Source organism: Centrocercus urophasianus, unplaced genomic scaffold (genome assembly GCF_019232065.1).
Source record: "Centrocercus urophasianus isolate 14NV4802_14NV808 unplaced genomic scaffold, USGS_Curo_1.0 seq_14, whole genome shotgun sequence".
NCBI lineage: Eukaryota > Metazoa > Chordata > Aves > Galliformes > Phasianidae > Centrocercus > Centrocercus urophasianus.
This window is the reverse complement of record NW_024884586.1, coordinates 19,206,437-19,227,225: the sequence shown is the minus strand read 5'-3', so window position 1 is coordinate 19,227,225 and position 20,789 is coordinate 19,206,437. Positions and strand designations below refer to the sequence as shown.

At 38.6% G+C, this 20,789-nt stretch overlaps 1 protein-coding gene across 3 annotated transcripts; it reads right to left on the bottom strand.

Moving 5' to 3' along the window:
* Window positions 1-376: 376 nt before the first annotated feature.
* LOC122157526 (photoreceptor outer segment membrane glycoprotein 2) lies at window positions 377-20,167 on the bottom strand. 3 transcript variants are annotated; one of them, XM_042813259.1, is made up of 5 exons: window positions 20,080-20,167; window positions 12,888-13,125; window positions 8,393-9,061; window positions 4,785-5,031; window positions 377-3,384 (listed from the first exon to the last, which is right to left on the bottom strand). In XM_042813259.1, exons 3-5 carry the CDS (start codon window positions 8,971-8,973, stop codon window positions 3,118-3,120), a joined length of 1,095 nt encoding a protein of 364 aa, XP_042669193.1. In that variant the 5' UTR covers window positions 8,974-9,061; window positions 12,888-13,125; window positions 20,080-20,167; the 3' UTR covers window positions 377-3,117. The 3 variants fall into 3 exon arrangements, with proteins under 3 accessions (XP_042669193.1, XP_042669192.1, XP_042669194.1); XM_042813258.1 differs by lacking the exon at window positions 20,080-20,167 and adding an exon at window positions 19,957-20,042; XM_042813260.1 differs by lacking the exons at window positions 12,888-13,125; window positions 20,080-20,167 and adding an exon at window positions 19,957-20,042.
* Window positions 20,168-20,789: the final 622 nt, after the last annotated feature.

Sequence of the window (20,789 nt, the reverse complement as noted above, 5' to 3'; positions counted from 1 at the left end):
ATTTTACAGAGACACTCGGTCTGGGTGGTCGTTTCAGCTCGCTCTTCTGCTGAACCTGTTTTTTTAGAGCAAGTTCATGACCAACAGGGACCTCTGCTAGAGAACTGGACAAAGCTGTTGTAATTCAGTAAGCTAAATAAATGGTCTGGAGAGATTGTACGTGGCACGCGATGCCAGGTTTCATCTGCTTCTGAAGTTAAATGTGTTTTGCCATCAGGAAATTTTTTGTATAATACTGAGCAAAAATCCCCTCTAAAAATATGAGTTTGTGCTTTTTTTCCATGTTTTACAACCATTTTCATCAAGCTGAACTATTCCTTGCTTTTATTTTTAAAGTATTTTATTTTTTAAAATTATTTCTATCAAATCCTCTTGATTCATTTTTCCTAATGAAGCCAAAGTTCTGTTTGTCACTCTGTTTTTCTTCCCTAATTGTGATCACGCGACGTAGAACTGTTTTTCCAAATATAGATGGATTACAGTTTTACTGGAAAAATGACTGTTTATTTACTGAAGCATGTGATGCTCTGCATGCTGGTCTGAAAAAAAAAAAAAGAAAAATACAGGTAAAAATTGCATTTTTATCATATTATGTTGAAAAGTGTTCAATTTGCAGCATATGACTGCCTTTCTCCTTAATATGTAAAAATGTCAATTTTCAATGTTCATTCTTTTTCCAGTATTATATCATCTAATCTTAATGTTTCTGGTAGGCTCAGGAAACTGTTGTGCTGAGTGTTCTGCAAACCATGAGCTGCTTCCTTTGGGATTGTATTTCCCAGGTTCACTGAAGTTTGTTTTGTCTCATAGTCTAAAAGGTGGGTGTACTTTTCTTAGTTCAGTGAGACATAAAAGCTGGGCGTTTTTCAGTCCAGTAATAAAGCTCTATGGAATTTTGTCATTACCACACTGAAAGATAGAAAAGAAAGGGAGTCAGGATTGTGCCCAAGGGCATTAGGTAGAATTAGAAACAGCATAACAGCTGTAGAGCAGAAATGATATTTTTGGCTCTCAGAAATGTTTGAAGGAATGACGCACTGGTTTTTGCCTTGATATTTTTATGGATGGCTTTGTGAAAATGTTACCCAAATGCTCAGACTTACAAAAAAGCAAGCAATGACAGGAAGTCTTAGGAAAAAGCCAGAAAGCCAGTTTAATTCATAACATCCTCGGTGTTACCTTGTTTTTCATTTAAAAATCATGAATAGTGAAGAGTTACAAAAACTGCCAAAGAAGAGCAATAATTTCAATAGGCAGAAAGATTAAATAGCAGCTTCTTCAACTTGGGAAGATTGGACAGAGATTTTTAACAGAGGACAGTAAAATCAGGGACAGCATGAAGAGAATAAATAAGGGATGACTATCAGCTGCATCTTACAGCAAAGATGAAGGGATATGCATTGAGGTTAGGGAGTCAAAAAGCAAAGCACTTTTTCAAGAAATGCGAAGCTGAGTTGTGAGAAATCAAAATCTGCGTTTTGGATATGAAAACCATGAATGGGTTAAAAAAAAAAAACAAACACTGTACAAATTCATAGAAAAAAAAATCCATGGAGAGTTATTAAAACATTTGTTTCATATACAATCATACCAAGTTAACAATATGCTGTTTCCTGGAAGTTAGGAAGCTTTGTCAGGAAAAAAGTATTTCCTAGTGGTCTTGCTTCTCGTGTGCTTTCTGTAAAACCTCAGCTACGGTTACTGCTACAGACAGACCTGTAGTATAGACCTCTCTATTTTTATTTTTAACATACTTAAGTGATGCAACTGCATTTGCAATTACAATCATGCATATAGCTTGCTTGACTTACAATATAGATTTTTCCATCACACAAAGTATAATTCTTGCGTACTGTAGTGTCATAGAAAACAACGTTGGGACAGGTAAAGTAATTCTTACTCTTAATTTTGTACAATTTGAAGAGCAGAATAGTTCTGCTTTGAATATCATACTGATGGGATTATTCCTTTTTGTTGATTATATACAAAGAGTGCACAGTGACCAAAGTTATATTCAAATAGTGTGTTATTCACAAGATATCAAGTAATATATTTTGGTTTTTTTATCCTCTGTTCTGTATGTATATGTTTTACTACTTAAAGCCGTATTATTACTGATGAATTAAGCATAGGCATCCTGTTACTGCAAGTACAGAAAGGCTTTTGTGCTGTACATTGACATACAAACTTCATAAGCACTGTACTAGGAACGTGATGGGAGAGATGACAATCTATCTTGGTCTTTGTTGGTTGCAAATAATCTCTTGTTTTCCAGCCTGTGGATCTGTATAGCTACTCCTGAAATTATGAGCATTTTTAACATCTGGGGCCATCAGTATTTGTTTTATGGGAAGTATTTGCTTATTTTTACTCTCGTGCTAGCACGTGCTACTTGGAGTTTTAATATCCTGTATGAGCTATCAATTAGTGGTTTTGAGCAGAGAACTCCTTTTAATAGTGCTCTAACTTTCAGGCCAGCTGGCTTTCTCTAAGTTTGTCTTCAGATTGTTAAAAAACAAAGCAAGTTACATACACTAGACAAACCAACTTTTGTTGCCTTTAACTTGATTTCAATTTTACTTAGCTAATAAGTTATTTTGGAGGAGTGATAATATACTTCAATTTGGCTTAAAATTTACCTGTTGTAACTTAGACTTTAGTTCAATCTTCATTTCTGTGTTAGTGATCATTCTTTCTTTTAATAACCTTTTTATCCAGAGAAGTTATTTCTGATGAAATTTCTCTGCAGCTGGGATTTCTGAAGATGTGACAGTAATCACAAACTACTTGAATCCTATCTAGAACATACTGATCCAAGCTGTACGTCCCGTTATGTGTAATCATTATTCTGATCTATTCAGACCAGGACAGGAATGTGTAAGCAGGGGAGACGAAGAGGGAAAAATTCAAAAGACTGTTTTGTACACATACAAAAATCAAGAATTTCATTAGAATTGGTAAAGAAAATACATCCTGCCAAAGAAGCATCAACATCCTGTTGCTGTAACCAGTCTATTTTTGTTCAGTTATCATATTGCTTTTTTTCCCATTAGTGAAAGTCCAGTGTCTAAGATCGTAGTATATCAAAACTGAGCCATCATTTTGCTGAAGACTTGTCTAGCTGGCTGCAGGGATAGATTTTGCTGTAACATTGCTTTTGTCACAGTTTGTGTTTTGAACATTAATGTTGGGATCATTCATGCCTGAGACAGTGGAGATCTGGTTGGCTTTGCCAAGGTTCTTGATAATATTGATGTTGTGTTTGGCAGTTTCCATAAAGCTGTTTTCTAGTAACCAGCCATCTGATTCACCCTGCAGATCTCCTCGCAGCAGAGTGTTCTTCATTGCTGTTTGTAGGTACCGAACACCAATAAGTACAGAGAGCTGTAAGGAAAGGTTAGTGCTTAAACAGAGCTGAAGTTACAGTCCTACCACTAAGTCAGCTTTTGAACTTGATTATGTACAGACCTAATTCTCAGTAAAATAAATAGCTTTTTTTCCCAGTTATGTATCTAAACAATCAATTAATTACATGTTTTTGAATAAAAAAAATACCAAGGAGAAACTTTTTTGCTATTTTTTCTCCCACTCTTCAGATAGCATTCCCACTTAATGTGATTAGTGCACAGATACCTGGAATTACCTGGGAATGTTGTAGCCTCAGACTGTGGCTAATCAGTGCAAAATAGATGATCAATTAATGGGGACATCAGTGGCTGGATGAAAAATCCTAGTCTGTTAATCTTTGTGGAAGTCTTTCCTCACTGACATTCATTAAATTGGTGTTTCATCAAAGGTGTTTCATTCGTTAAGTAGGCAATATGCATCCTACATGCCAGTGCACTAAAAATGAGCAAGGATGGTCTACAGAGGCTCAAGTGTGAGTTTAGGTATAAAACACAGTTTTCATTGGTCTCGTTGGCATCAGGATCAGTGTGCCTAGCTTGTTTGTCACACTGAAGTGAGCAGGTTTTCCATGAGTTGCCAAAGGTCTGCTGTTTCTGCCATCACCACCCAATCTAGCACTGTCTGAGGACTGTTGCATTGAATTATTTTAATAATGTTCATATTTATGCGATAGAGTAATAATCAGAAAAATCTACTATTAAAGAGTGAAGAAGCCCATGCCATTGTGATCCTTGGCATGGAGATGACAACTTTCTTTACAGGCACTAATAGAAAGACTGCATTTTTGCAAATGTATATACTTGCCACTGAAGTGCTTATTTTGACTACATAATAAGTAGTCTAGTCTATACCTAAAACGTATTCCATGTTTATGTGGTAAAGCTATGCTATCTATAAGGGAATTTTTGAGCTATTAATGTTTACGCTCAATTTTGGCTGTGGAAGGCATTCATACATTCACCATAGGTCTGCCTCACATTTTTAATACTCTTTCTTAAGAAAAATTGCCTTTTAACAGTCTCATGCCTTCCACCTATTAATTGTGTTAGTGGATGTGTTATCCTGCGTGCTGCCCTGTAAATGTTCTAGGAAAAGGTGAATATGCCATAATCTGTTGAAAAAGCTCTAAATATCCAGAATTATGTACATCACTTCTAGTAGTTCTCATCTTCAATGAGATTTACTTCTGTACTGGATGCTTTGTGCAAACTGCGTGTTAGAGGAAAGTCCTGCAACATTGCTGAAGTCGTTATGGACTTGTTTTAGATGTTGAGGTGCTTCTTACACTCCTCATATGTTACAGCATATTTATTCCCCATCCTGGAGAGCAGGAAATCTCTGATACACCAAACACAGAGCATTTTCATGAGGCTTACCTCAAACAACCAGATAAGCAATGCCGCAATACCAATAGATCTCATTATAGCTGTGTAGTAGTCCAGCAAGGCCTCTCTGCACCCCTTCATCCAGATATTGAGCTCCTCTGTCAGGAAATCATAATTGTAGTGGGCACTGTTGTTTGTCAGCTGGTACTGGATGCAGGGCCGTGGGGAACTTGGATTGCAGCAGCTGAAGGGTACTCCATCCACTAAGAACTTCCCATCAACATTACTCTTGAAACGGCTGCAAAAGGACAGAAAGTTTGCATTACAACTGTGGTATCTACAGCAGGATGCATCCGTAGTTTTTCTAAAAGGATGGAATTTGTCTGCTGCGAGATAGGCTTCTCCAGTGTAACAAAAGAGAAAAAAAATCTCATTTCCAATTGGAAATGTTGCTCACTACAAGAAAACCAAATTTTTCATTTGCAATGCTTTTCAGTATGGTATCTGCACAGTTTTCAATATGGCTCTTGGTATTATGCGTGTAAGATGTACACAGATACGATATGTTTCTAGATTTGTTTTCACCGAGAATATTAAAGATGATTTTAGAGTTTATCCTCATTTGTTTATAAAATTTATTTTTCCATTTCTGCTACAGATTTTCTAAATGAAAGAGAAGGCAGGCATTGCAAGAAGCTGACCAGGTGAACATAAGCAGTAGAACTCTGTGGTCCAGAATTTAGAAACTAAGTGTTTCTTTCAAAAGAAACATAAGCTGAAAGGAGTCTCAGCATTTGTGGCAGTGCTGGCATGGCAGAATAATTGCCTTCATATTATTGTTTTGTGCCTCCTTTCTCTTTCATATATATATATATATATATATATATATATATATTTAAAATTTTCTTTGAGGAAAATATTTTTAACAGATATTTCCAATTACAAAAGGAAGACCATTTGCTGTTTCCCACTGAGGAGCAAGTTAGGCATAATGCCTTTTCTTTTTAACATCTAGCTCTTCACTTTGTGGCCAACCTGCTCCAAGTAACAGAAGCAGGGAAACTAATGTGAAAGAACACAACTGAAAATAGAATTAAGTGTACAAACAGTGTAAGTGACATAGGCAAAATGTAGAAAAATGAGGGGAGCCACAGAGGTACAGAAAAGAGGGCCAAAATGTGGGGAAAAGAAACTGTACAGAAAATGAAGAGGAAGACGGGTTGGTTGTGAAATGGTGGCTTTTACCTGAACAAGTCTAATGCTGTATGTTTCAGTGATGTAAACTAAAACAATAGGACAGCATCTGAAATGGTTGAAATACAATCACTTAAGCTAGCTCTTAAGCTTCACTTTTGATCTGAAGCTTTTTTTTTTCTCTTTTCCTGCCATGTATGTGATAAGGTGATAAACTTCTTTCTGCTGTAAATGGTAACAGTTCCAGAGTTTGGTTATGTTCCCCTTGCCATTGTATTTCCTTGTAACAAACTGGAGGAAGTTGTATCTGGATATTGCTGGAAGGGGAGAGCTCAGTAACAAAAACTGAGAAAGTAAGATGTTAACTACTGTTGTATTTCAAAATTGTAATGAAACTATGAAGCAAAAGTTGCTTATGAGACTATAAAAAGATTATTTTTGCCTAACCAAAGCAATGATAGGATTGTACTGCTGTAAACTGCTTCATCCTTAAACTTAAACTTAACATCCTAAACTGCTCCCATAGATGGACTCTGTTTTTTGTGATGTTGTGGCATTGGTAATGAAGTGATAGAGGGAAGAGAAGAGGATTATGAAGGAAGGTGAAAAGTTCAGTTCCGTAGAGATTCTTATTAAGTATGTCAGTTCTCAACTGCGTTGCCTCTTAATCTACCAAGTACTAACTGACATACACTACAAGATAAAACGAAGAAGATTTGATTCCTTCTCCACCCTCTCTAAACATTACAAGCTGGACTTTGGATCTAGTGATTTCTTACCAAATGTTTCCCTACAAGGTTGTGAAAATCATAGTATGATTTGCCTATACAGTACCAACTTTGATTCTAGCGACTGAGATGAGATTATCTAGTTTATATGCAGTAGAAGTTCTGTGCTGTATTTATCTTCTTCATGTATTGTCTTCTTTCTACATGGGGATAAGAAAAATTAACTGTATTTCCAGAATGTTGGCAGAGCACAGATGACTTTGTAGATGAAAACTGAGTTCAGTTGGACAAAGCATTACTCTTAGTACGTGGCTCACAGAAATAAAAAGTTATGTTTTACCTATATCCATACAATAGGGTACTACTGTAAGTTCCTGCAGACTATATTTGTTGTCTTACGACTTTTCAGAGTAGAACAAGGATTTAAAACACCTTGAGTCAGTTTGCTTTGTGTCACTATTGTTCCCTAACATCTTCCTTTAGAACATCTGTTCTAAAGCTTGTTATTTCCTTAGCCAACTGCCTAATGCATGCTGATGTCCTTGTTTCACAGGTCCTGTCCTTTGGTATCTTTGCATCTCTGTTTATATGCTTTGCTGTAGGGCCATCTTCAAGTTACAAGTTCTGTTAAAAGAAGATCACTGGCCTTCTTTCATCTGGCTTTGTTCCCCCTTTTTCGACAAAGCAGAATATTCCTTAAATGCCATTTAAACTTTTGTATTTATTTTTCCTAAGAATATATAGCTGCCTGGCTCTCATCAGTGAAGACTTTTTCAGCTTTTGAAGATGTATATTGGATTATCTGCTACTTTTTTTTCTTGTATTTTTGACTGCTACCATCTAAAATACTGTTGTCTATGGAAATTATCACTCTTTGTTTTGAGAATATCACTTCACAATTCTGTGAGGCACCAACATAAGAACAAATATCAAGGGTTTTTCTACTTTTTTACTGCAAGGTACACGGTGTTGACATGTGAACCTGTAAATCTGAACCTGAATTCTAGTCTAGTATGTGAAGGGAAATGTGAAGGGAAAATTTTTCAATGTTTAGGATTGAATGCATGATGTATTGGTAGGAAAATCTTTTTTTTTCTTTTTACAACTCTTTACGACTGAAATTTTGAGGTAGATAATCTGCTACATTAAAAAAGGAAAGCGTATCGTTGCATTGCTTAGTATCCTTAAAAAGTTATCAAAAGATGACTTGTCATTATGTATGTGTTTTAGCATATTTCAGGAGTAACGTTGTCAGTCTACAGTTTTGTGATTAAGACAGTGATCCAGCGAAAATTATCTACTTGGCTCTGTGAAGTGTATGCTAGAAACTCAGAGTGATTAAGTATAAGCAGAAGGATCTTTTTGGCCTGATCACTTCTGTATTTGTGTTTTTAAGAGAAACAAGTAATCTTGAAAAAGTGTTATTACTGCTATTATTTACTAAGAATTTACATTAAAGTACCAGAGTGTTTGTAAATATGCATATGATTACATTATATATTGAGGTAGACTTGTTAGCAATTATTCGGATGGATCTTTGAGAGAAACCTAGCCACAAGTTGTCATGTAAGGAGGGAATACTGCTAGCATTTTGGGCAGAAAAGAATCAGTCTTACTGTGTTGTCTTTAATGTCAATATGTCTCGATCTTTTGACACTACTGTTCCTGATCAATTCTAGTCCTTCTTGAAGGAGTTTTTTTCCCTAGATTTTTCCATTAGAACTAGTAAATACTTACTCCATAACTTCCTTAGAAGCCATGTTCAGGTAACGAGCAGATACCCACTGAACTTCAAACCAGTCTCTAAAGCCGTTGTTTCCACAGCACTGGAATCCAATTTGTAACATATCCACTGTTTTTTTTAAGAAACATCTTCCAGGTATGTCTGTGTCCTTATAGAACTTAATAGCATCCCTCAGTCCCAGATAGAGAGATTCTTCCAGCTCATTCCTCATGGTATAGCACATGAGAGCACCCAACAGGATGCAGAAAGTAAAACAGAAGGTACATATGATGTATGGGAACATAATTAGCTTCCATCGGGAGAACTTGTTGGCATCTGAGCAGTCGTAGCAGATTTTGCCCCCCAAAAAGTTGACGACACATGCTATGACTCCTACAGAGATCAGCATGTTGGGAACAGAGTTAATGTCCCCTTTTGCCATCACTTCGTTGCGCTTCTTGATCTCTATTTTCAGAAAGAGGCCAAGACTGAAGAGAATGATCCCACTCACTACAGAAACCCAGTTGAGGATCCATAGGATCTGAGCCAGTTTGTCCCTCTTAGTTTTGGTGAATTTTACTTTGAGGACAGCCATAGTCAGATCAGCATTAGGAAAAGAAGCGTAGGTCACGGAAAGCCCATAAGCTGCTTAGAAGCATGTATCCAAGGCATGCAGTAGAAATCTGAAGAAGAGAGAGAGAGATTAATGTCTGTTTGACTGGCTATTTATAAAGCATACCAAGATCTTCCTGTACTGCCTCACGCACCTGAAACCTGCCAAGGGAGTGCCCCAGGTCTTGCTTAAGTTTCATAGAATACCTCTTATGAAATTAGACTAGATCAATTAAAAACAAGTGACCATAAGAAACAATGAATGGTGGATTTCTGTACATTTTCATCTCGAGAGCAGTCATCTGTGTGGATTTTCTGATATCTAGAAGTGAGCTGATCTGCTCACTGATTTGTCCCTTCAGAAGCCTAATGATGCTTTCTTGTTCTACACATTCCTGTCATTTTCTTGATTCTAGGAAATTATAATTCTTAGATTACTGTGTCATGGCCATATGTAGGTTTAAAAGCTGGATAAGCAGGCAGATAAATATAGTGTAACCATATAAGCCTTTTTCCATGAAGAATTATTTTCGGGAAAAGAATTGCTGCTGAAGTCTCTTAATGGCTGCACTTTCTGCAGCAGCCTTGACTTCTTCACAGTCCATTGGAATAATTTCCATTCTCTTGTGTAAACATTTCAGAGTCCAGGGTTGCCAAAAGGAGTTTATTAGCTTGTTTTTGATGCACCTGTATTATGTCCTGGTAAGTAAGAAAGGTACTGTCCTTTCCTAACTTGCCCAGATAATATATAGTCACTTACATTTTTCTCTCAAAAGACCACAGTGATGGGCATAAGATAAGTTCAATTTCTCACAACCACCCATACACACCTAGTTTCAAATTTAATATTTTCACAGCTAAAGAATGGCTTCTGAGTTTCAAGATCTGTCATCTTTTCCCCAGCAACTAGCCAATCTAAGGAACTATCTTTTCATCACATTTTGCCTTGCTTCTCTGTATCGTTATGGTTTCTATAAGACTACTACTGACTTCTTTGTACCTCTGCAGTTACATCACATTCACAGGCAGGAAGCAGTCCAAGACACAAACCTGCTAGAGCTGGAGACAGTATGTTTTCAGTGTACGTGATGTGAATGCAGAACTATGCTGCAGTACCTCAGGATTAAATGGTGATCTCTTGCCATCCTTTATAGCTTCTGATGCTTTGTGATTGCCTTTACTTAACACGTGCAAGAACTTCTTTCCTGCTCACAAAACCTGCTCTCAGCATGGTTATGTTCTAATTCAGTAATTTTCATTAGTGATTTTATATTATACAAATATGTATTTACATGATTCTATGTCATCCTTGTGATTCTGCTACTACAATGGCATTTATAAACAGTAAAACATAATCCTATAATTTGAGGAAAGAAGGAAATTTAAGCAGCTTTATTCATGCATATTTGCTTTTAAGCTTACTACTTAAGTTAAAACAGCATGAAAACCACCTGCAGACAAACCTTCTGGAAGTAGGGGCTATACACTGCCCATCAAAGGATCCACAGCTGCAATGAAGCTTAATATTAGGCAAGTAGACTGCTGCAGAGTGCAGTTAAAAGAGGTAATGATACCATGGTGTTTTCATGTGTGTGTTGGAATGAATCAGTTCTGTTTGTACAGGTTCTTCCTTTCGTATTAGGATGTGATTTGAATATTAAAACATTTGAATGGCTATGATATCTAAATTATTCATGTTGCATTTATTTTTGCTGCGTACAGAGAGGAAATTGATTTCCTTTAAAACTGTTCACCTCTGTGTGTCTCTTGCACAATACACAGAATACTGTGCAAATGGAAATGAAGCCAGTAAGGAAAAATACTGAAGAGGTTTAGGCTATTGTCACTGCTTGATTTTAAAAACAGGTGCCTAGTTTAATAATTAAGGCTGATTATCAATTATTGTTGAGTATTTATTGTGGTAATATTGTTATAATTATTTTGGTTATCATGGTGAAATACTTTTTTTTTTTATAAAGATCTCTGTACAAAGAAGTCTGGAGAATATTCGTAAAGTAACAGTACCTTTTTCACACTATTCTTCCATGAAATACTTCAGCCCTCTTTCAAAAGAATCATACTTTGCTGGAACAGGATTAAGCCACCATAGCAATTCAGCTGACAGCCTGTCTGCTAAGCCTGCAGACAGTAGCCTTAACTGCTTCACCAGTTAAGCAGTTCATGACTTAAACTGAAATAGCTGTAAATGGCTGCTGCAAATAGTCTTTGCTTTGAATACTCAAGTCTCTGAGCATGCAGTAGAGGGAATCTGTTGTTATGAAATTGCTGATACAGGCTTCACGTTCTGTGCCTGGGGTTTGTGAATACGTTGCTCTTCATTTCTGTGAAATGCATCTATTTGCAAAATGCTTCTAAATTGTTAGACACACATTCAGTTAGCAGTGTCACACCAAAAGGTAGTGACTTGGTGAACATCTTTTGCTTTAACATTTGAACAAAGTTTGTAAGTTATTCTGTTTTCACTTAATCTGCTGTTTTTTATTTTGGAGGATGTAAATTTTAGGCTTCCTATTTTAGCATTCTAGCCATAAAGAAATCTGAAGCTGACTTTCATAAAGAGACACAGTCAGTCTTGTGCAGTTATTGTCCTACAGCTTCCTCCCCATCCTCAGATGACTAAAGCTAAAAACCTGGAACTTGCATGTGCAAAAACAAGTAATTCTGTGCCTTCAATAATTCTCAAATGCTATTTCAAGCTTTCTTGATGAAATTTTAATTACAAGACCAGAATGTATAGAGTATTCACATTCATTTAATAGAGGTACTTGCACCACAGTTCTTCAGCAGTAGAAAATTTGCCTAACACAAGCTATTTCACATAAGCCATACCACAAGAGGGAAACAGAGGTAGGTGCAGTGCAGCGACCATTTATTGTCTGACCCTGGCTGTCACTGGTAGAGCTGGAATTGCACAAAGTATCTTCAGCACTGTGCTTCTCATACAATGAGTGCCTTGAGTCTGAGACAGAGGAACAACTTACCTCATTTATTCCTGACAAATTAGTCTTTGGCAACACCAGATTTAGAAGATCAAGTGTACCCAGCTTCTGTTTGTTTGTTTGTTTTTAGCACCAATGTTTACTGCATTTATTTCAGGTAATATGAAGACTCTCTTCCCTTTATAACAAATTCTGTAAATATACCATAATGTTTTTATATCCCTAACTATTCAGTGAAGTGTTGGATATATTTATTCAGCACTGCCACATATTTGTTGTTTTGAGTGCTGCAAAGAAACGTTTTTTCAGCTGGAAGAACAGAAGCACAATTTTAAACTAGAAGTGTCACTGTCTTATTCTGCAATGCACATATACTCTTCTCCAAATTTTATCTGTGAGACTACTGCAAAGTCACATGTGCTCCTAGCAGATCAGAGGAACTAACCTGCCTATCTAAGTTTTTGGAAGCACACCTCAGTATTTCATATGAGCCACTCCAGAATTATAGTGTGTACATACAGTTTTTTTTTTTCCCACCTTGTAGTGGGAAAGAAGGCTGGACTTTATTCTGTAAAAGGAGGAACATTTCTTTCAACAGAAAAACACCAATAAATGTGGAGATGTTTCCCACATCACCAATCCTATTCTTGAGCTTTTCTTGTCTAAATTTGAACTAAATTTGAACCTCAGCACAGTGTAGCTGTTTACTTTCCAGGTGCCACTTACCTGTTCCTTTGATTTCAAACATACAACAACACACATCACAGCTTTTTATTTGCTTATAAAATGTACTTATTAGATGTAGTTTATGACAAAATAGCAAGCTAAATTTTTAGAAACAATTTACATCTTATCTCACTGATTTTGCTAAAATAGCCCTTTTAGCTAGGCACAGATTTAATATTATTATTAACTTATTGCAAAAGAAACAACAAACCTGCTTCACAGGACTGGGTGAGGTCACAAAACTGACACCTTGCTGAGTTCATGGGAGAAAATATCTGGATCTGGCATCCTGAGGAAGGGCGAAGTACTGATTTCCTGATGTCTGTGTAGTTCTGTCTTTATGCTGACACACCAATGGAGATGGTGCAAGACTTCAACTCTCTTGCCCGTGCTAATCTCCCTTGCATCTCTAATCGTATTTCAAGGTTCTTATGCCACTGGGTTCAATCCTGCAAAACAGGCCGATTAACTGAGTGTGAACTGAGACCTCAGTGACCAGTTGAGTTTATGATAATGTTTTTTTTTATTCCTCATGAGTTTGGGCTAGTAAGAAGCAGAGATTTCATCAGTATCTGTTAATGTCTTCATAACAACAACAAATAAAAACAAATTATCAATAAATATGAGTCTGGGAGAGAGAATAATGAAACTGTGTGGTTCTGTGAAAGAGCAAATTAAGATTTAATTATGATTAATTAAATTTTAAGGCATTAAGGCATTAATTATGATATAACTTATCCATGATTCTATATGTTGTTGCTTTGTATGGAATTGGTCACCTCTCACTGTGTATTGGCTGACTGTGAGACAAATTCAAGTAACCAGAGACAATTAGTTCATCGTATATGACTCACAGTAGATTCTGGCTTTGGAAACTTTACAGATTCAAGAGCAGTACAACTGCAACCTCTCTCCTAGATTCTTAGAAGCTTTAGCCAAGCCAGAAGCAAATGCATATTATCCTCCTCTGTCATTTCTGAGCTCTGCTCAGAGCTGTCAATCTGTTGGCTGAGTTGAACTGGCTGCAGAAGCAGCAGCAAGCTGAGTTTGCAGTGCTTGATCATGATAGTGGTGATGTTAGTACCATGATGGAGTCACTAAGAAAGCCCTGTTTTGTTCTATAGGGTTTATAATACCTTTAGCACAATGGTTCAGGGAGCACAAGCGACTGCAAGGGCTGTGCACCACAGACTGTCATGAATATGGATAGTCTCAGAAGCATTAACTGTCTTCTCCCAGCTGATGATAAGCAATACAATGTGATTGTAATGTGAATGCAAGTATCCTTGGAATAAGCATGGGAATTCTGGGAATATGCCTTGCGTATGCTCTAGGGTTTTTCTAAGGGTAAACACCCCTTCGCATGCATGAATATTGTGCTTATTATCTGGGAAAGGTGGAAGATGAGTTATCAATGCAGCTCGGTTCTTCAAAGTCTTGAGCAAAGCAGAGATTACTGTACCTAAGCACACTGCTATAAGAAAAAAACTTTTAGCTTACTTGCTGGAAGTCATAATCTTATATGTGACACTGTTGAAGAGGAAGGCTCATCACTGCCAGTATCACTGTGCCTCCATGAGGTGAAAAAACCAAGGACATGTCTCAGTAGGATAAAGACATACGGCGAGAGTGTCTTTTTGATTTCTTCTTCTGATACGATCAAACTCATAACTAATGCTTATGCTGAAAGCTCCATCCATCAAAGCAATATCTAGAACAGCATAGCAGATTCAAACCGCAGCGTCCTTAAGAGTATGGGAGTGCGTGGAGTCATACTCAATGTGCATTTTGCTGGCATCTTCCTTTCACAAACAAACAAACAAACAAAAGAGTTTTCCATAGCCTTACGTTTTTAAGGAGAATATCTGAAGAAGGGCTTCTAGTTCTGTCTTGCCTGTGTGCTAATGTACTGCATACTCAGGAAACTTCAGATTTGGAGTATCTGTGCTACGTGTGGGACCCTTACTGCACGTGAATCAGGCTAATGCTTGCAGGTGATCAAATACACCTAACCAAACTAAGTTTGTCCTATGCACGTGGATTGTTTATGCTTTAGGTTTTCTATACTTCTGCAGACTGCAAGGAATACATCACATCTGTTCAGTTGTGTACATATGTGGATCGTATTCAGCATATATTCCCTGTGGAATGTGCAATAGTACAACTGTATATATGTACAAAATGTACAAGCTTACTTGGGATTTTTGAGCTACTGCTCTGACTGGGATGTGGTGTATTAGCAATCCTGGATCAATTTTTTTTTCTGCCCAGATAATGCTTTTAAAAAAGCATTTTAAAAACATTATTTTTAAAAAAGACCTGTGTTATCCCTCAGTATTAGAAATAGCATTATTGCCTAAGACACCTACTAGAAGAAAAACAAATCTGACCTGTTGCTTTGCAATATGAGCCCAGTTCTCACATGCATGAAAAAAAGCAAACAGAAGGTGGCAGTGCTGCTGTATGTAGGTTTTTTTTGTACCATGCAAAGCAAGTAACTTAATTTCAGCTAGAGAGATGAGATTAAAGGTCACTCAGTCAGTAATGGAAGCTCAGGAATGCATCATTTTAAAAAATAACTTAAATCTTCATGGAATTAGAGATCAGTGCTACCTGTGCTTTTTGTTCTGTTTCACTGGAAAATTGTTTCAGCTGCCAAGTTAATATTCAGAATTGAATTATTCACACATCAGTTGTCTTATACTCATCTATGACTAGCCACGATGTGCTGCTTTATTATAGACCTTCTGGAAAACCTGAACCCCAAGACCATAATGATTGAGCAGCATTTTCTAACCCAGCAGGAGCAGTTGTAGCTGTGGGTCTGTCAACTGTCAGCCAGTGATGCAGAAAGAAAACACGCGTCCTACTAACAGGGAAGATTTCTGTGCTGCAGCTTCAGATCTGAAAGAGGTATAAATGGATTAAGTGTTTGTCCAATCTGTTTAGTACTATTCATATGTAAGTCTGTAAGGGCAGCTATGTTATGAGTTAGACCAATTAAATACCTACTAGTGGTGTTGCATGCTGCAGAACTATATTTTGTGTCTTGTTTTCAAAAATTAATGTTTCTACTTTGTATTTAGGTGACTTTCAGTTTTTTCTTCTGTTTAATGCAAATGGTATTTCATGAGAAAGAGATTGTGGAATAATGGACTAAAACTAAGTTTGACACAAGTATCACACAACTTTTCCTCAGTATGTCAGCACTTCAGAGGGAGAATTCATACACAGGAAGAGATTCTCACCAACCTGTATAAACGTGGAGGGGGCTTGAAAAAAGAAATTTAGACCATGTGCTTTTTTTTTTTTTTTGACCTGGTAGATGCTGACAGGTGTAAGTTGTTGGGCAAATAAAAGCAACTGGGTCAGAATATTAATCTCTCAGTTACATTTCTGAACTTTTAGGAATATAGTGGTATTTAGATGTGCCTATGATTCTTGCAGTTAGACAAAGGGATCTAAATTACATAACAACAGTTGAAAATCTTATGGAATTGCAGGGATGGCTGAGATAATGTCAAAACTCATGGCAAGAGGTAATGAGGATAGATGGCAGTTTGAAATAACCCACTTTGTACACTAGAATGCCACAGAGCTTACTGCGAACACAGTCAAATTTATCATATTTTTAACCTATTTCATTGCCTGAAAAGCTCTTCATAGATGAAATGAATCAGGAAAGAAATACTATAATTTTAACTTTAAGATGTTTAAAGTTCACAGCTATGTGGATGCAGAACCCAATTTCAGGCAAACGGGAAATTATAGCAGTCTTGCATGAACTGCATTGCTCTTTAACTGGTAGCCTTTGGGGCCCCTGCACGTTCCAGGAAATGCCAAATAGGTATCTACGAAGCTGGCTCTGATTTCAGTCCATTTGTAGCCGCGCTGTCCATAAGCTCTGAGTCATCCACTTCAGACTCACAGTGAGTCATTATAACTGGAAAACTAAGGTACAGAAGTGGTGTATTCACCTTAGAAACAGGCTGGCAGTCTACGGTAAAACCAGAAAGTGAATCTGTATTTTAGGTTGGTTACCTAAAACTCCTTCCGTCTTGGCTATAACTATTTTTTGAAGATCAGAATTTTTACAGCATTATTCATAATGAGACCATATAGCAATTTTTGTTTTTCACCTTCACTCCCTAGATACTGCAGCAAGCCAGCCCTCAGGAAGCTTTCTGCAAAATGGAATTATACGCTTATTATGAGGGCTTAAAACAAAATTCCCTTTACATAATGAGGTAAAATTTCCTTTTTCAATTCCGTAACTCATAGCATCAATACTTTTGGTGCACTACAGTGCTAATAAACCTCTTGTTTCCTAGCAAAATATTCAGACATACAGTTTTACGTTTCTCTTCTAAAATACAGGGCCTCCTATACTAACCATGAATCCTCCCTGTTCTTGCTTTATAAAACTGATGCTGATGTCATTTCTCACTCTCTAGATAATACTGGAATTAAACAACGTTACTCAGGACATCTTGTTGGAGAGTTGGTATTCTTTTAAAAAGATTCAGTGAAGAGATGTTTGTAAAAAAGAGAATAATGATTCTGAAGCTGTTGAGTAGGAAAAAAACAGGAACTGGACACTGCTCTTCTGTGTTCTTCTGAAAAAGATCCAAGATCCCTCTGTCCCTTTAGTGGTGACATAATGTTTTACTGACAGTTTGTGTCTAGAAATCACACTCTATGGAAAAAAAAAAAACCAACAAAACAACAACCCATACAGTAGGAGCTCAGTTTTCCTACCAGCACAACAAAAATGCTAAATTTGTTTGCTTTACATAGTGACTAATCAGTTACAATAAAGTTTTGTGAGGTGTGCCTTTGGAATGGGGAATAATTTGACAGTAATCCTCTTACTTTCTAGCTTCGGAGTTCTGGTCTGCAGCAAGATTGCAAGGAGACAAAAAGATATTTTGGATTGATCTGTGACAAAACACACTGTGTTTTACTGACTGATTTTGCTTTTCTGACCACTTGAGACATTTAAAAATCTTCAAAACAAATGCAGTGGTGTCCATTCACAGTGTTTTACAACAATTAAATAAGAAAAAATTCCTAAGTAATTTTTCCCTGTTTTGTAATCAACAGATTGTCTGCTGATATAATTGTCTGGACATCTAAACCAGCAGACAGTTCTTTCTAGAAGTTGTTCTTCTCCAACCCAAAGTGAAATTCTCTCAGAAGTATCTGAAACTCAAGAGTTTCAGAAACTTTGCAAATCGTGAGCTGCCCCTTCTTCTGTTTTTGAACATTTATCTATAAAAGTGATATTTTTAGCATGATTTATGATACGAACATTAACTTAATTTCAGTTTGTTTCTTGGAAATAATGGAAGTGATATAATAGTTCCAAAGATAAATATGTAGGTATGCTCTTTACAGGCACAAACAAAGATAAAATGTACATATGAAAATTTATTCATAGTAGAAATAGACTCCAAGATGTGTAGCAGCTTGAAGCCTTTCTTATTTCTTCTTTTCCTTCTGTGTAAGTACCAGTATACAAAACATGACTAGATGAATTCACAGCTACATCAGAGCTAAACGTTTCTCTCTGTTAAGCTACTGCACTTGAGTATGTTTTTAAGAGCTTTCTTTTATGTGAGGGTCTAGGACACGCATTATTATTCTGTGCAGGTGCAGAGGTGGCTCTCTGCTCATATATATTGATTCAAAGACTGCACGACAAACTCCCTTACAAAAGTACAGTTACATCAGAACATATGAGGTACCCTGTGGGGTCAGACTGGTTATGCACATACCTCATCCTCTAGTCTGTCTCTCAGAGGACCAATAACAGATCCTATTTAGATACACTCCTTACTGTCAATTCCTCTTTTAGTCCCCCAGCTTCCAAAATTATTGTGAAAGAGATGTTGCAGAATATAAGATAGTTACCATTCAAAGATAGTTACCAAGATAATACAAGGGTGGGTTGGAAAGAACAAGGTTGGAGTTAAACTGCAAAAAGTTGCACACCTTTACACTGAAATAGCCAATTAGAACTGGCAATGTAATAGTAGAACTTCAAGAACCTCTTTGGTACATTCATGGAGCAGTAAATTCAAGATTGTGTTCTTTTTGCAAAGTCCTCCTGCACTTAAGTGGAAATAGATTTTCCTGTTGAGAAGATTCAGTTTTAGTTCATTTTTCCCTGCTTGACTTTATTTGAACCGTGCAGGTTTTGTCTACTTAAGAAGATTCCATAGGAAATGGAAAACAGGTGACACAACACATTGCTAGAACTTGAAAGCTAACTGACAAAGGAAAAAGAAGAGTTTGGTCTTCTACAGCTTGCAGTGCACATGCTGACTAATGGTATGTGGAAGACGTGTGCTGATGGTGGGACATTTGTGATATTGTGCATGCCAATGTGGTTATATTGGAACCTGTGAATTAACTTGTGAAGTTACAAACTGATGAGGAAAACTGTGCCCCTTGGATTAAGGCCTTTCCTTTCTGTTTAACTGAATTTAAAAAGTTTTCCTGAAGAACTGTACAACTTAGGCACCTGAGTTAATTAGGGAACAGTAAGGCGTGGGGAATGAGCTCCCTATGTGATGATGTTTAGCTGCTGAGCAATGGATAAGAACATTAGCACCTTCTAATGTTACTATTTCAACAGTAAAAAGAGAGAATGTACACACTGAACATGAACTCAGTATCCAGAAAATCTAGAAACTTTTTTCATTGAAAATTTAGACCCAGAACGTTGTATGCAAAGAGCTGGGGCCTAGCCAAAGGATTAGGTCTATTAAGTATTCAAGAACTGTAGCTCAAAACCAGCATGAGCTGCAGCTGTGATCTCAAGTGCCAGTAACATTTGCAAGGACACATTATGTGCATGTATACATATATATATATACATAAAAATAAATCCTCATCACCTCTATCCATGTGGCTACTGCTGTACTGCTGCTCAAGCTGGTTCTCTCTGAATGAAGACACACCTGCCTGAAGCTGACTCTTAGAAATAGTAAGGGCAGTTAGGCTTTGCTGTTAGGTTGGGGTCGCAGCCCCCCTGCTAGGGGCTCACTGGTGTGCAGTGGGAGCACGAAGATCCTGCTTACTCATAAAGCAGCAGTAGGAGACGCTGCTTTCTAACCCTACTCCCTGACTAAGCTCTCCTTGCAGTGACTGAAGAGAGCCTCAATTATGCGCACTGTCATCATCTTCACGGCCTGGCACAAGGGAAATATAAATCCTTTCTTTCCTCCCTTCAAAGAAAACTTCACGTGAACATAAGACTGCAGTGTGTTACCCACTTCACGCAGGCTGCTGGGTTCAGGCCAGGTCTGTCCTTCCCACGGGACGGGTCTTTGGCTGCCGGGCTGCCGCCGCGGCCTACGGACCCGTCCTGCCAGCCGTTACGTGGTGCCCGCACGTACCGACGGCGTTCAGAGGGCTGGAGCTTCTTGCCTCTAAGGAGGTGTCACGCTCTGGAGCCGAACCGTTCACCGAGCGTGCCGGCCGGTGGCCAAGCTGCACCAGTGCCTTTCCGCTGCCTCAGCGCGTAGCCCGGGGTGCCAGCCCGGCTGCTCGAGGTGGGCGGCTCCTGCTTTTGGCGGGGACGGGTCCCCTCCCGCCTAAGCCTCGGGCACCCCCGGCGACACCGGGGTCCGGCTGGCCCCGCGCTGCCGCGAGGCGAACCTCGACACTGCAGCGGGGGAATGCGGCTCCCGCACACTGCAGCGCGGAGCCGCCCGGGTCTCCGTCGCTCCCTCCGAACAGCCGCGAGTAACGGCGGTGTCGGCTCCGCCCGGAGACTGCATTGCCCAGAGGGCCCCGCGGCCCCGAGGCTGCGCGGGGGCGGATAGCGGGGCTCCGGGAATCTCAACCAACCCGGGGCTAAGCACCGCCTCGTGTGTGCCCGCCTCTGCCGCCGTGACTGACCCGGCCGATAGCCAATCGGCTGGCAGAATTCTCCGAGGCCACCCAATCGGCGCTCCGGAAGCATGGCGGCGGGCGGGTGCCGGAGCGCGGCGGACTCGGTGGCGCCGCGGCAGGGGAAGGGAGACCGCGGCGGCGGTAGCGGCGTGGCAGCGCTCGGAGCGGGACCGCCGCAGGGATGGCGGCGGCTCGCGGGTTAACGCCTGCG

Bases quoted from the DNA above. Each gene is read 5' to 3' on its own strand.
- LOC122157526 (XM_042813259.1), bottom strand. From the start codon at position 8,973: ATGGCTGTCCTCAAAGTAAAATTCACCAAAACTAAGAGGGACAAACTG. The intron at 5,032-8,392 runs GTAAGTATTTAC...GTCCTTTTGCAG, and splicing joins GCTTCTAAGGAAGTTATGGA to CCGTTTCAAGAGTAATGTTG. The intron at 3,385-4,784 runs GTAAGCCTCATG...CTTTCCTTACAG, and splicing joins TGCTTATCTGGTTGTTTGAG to CTCTCTGTACTTATTGGTGT.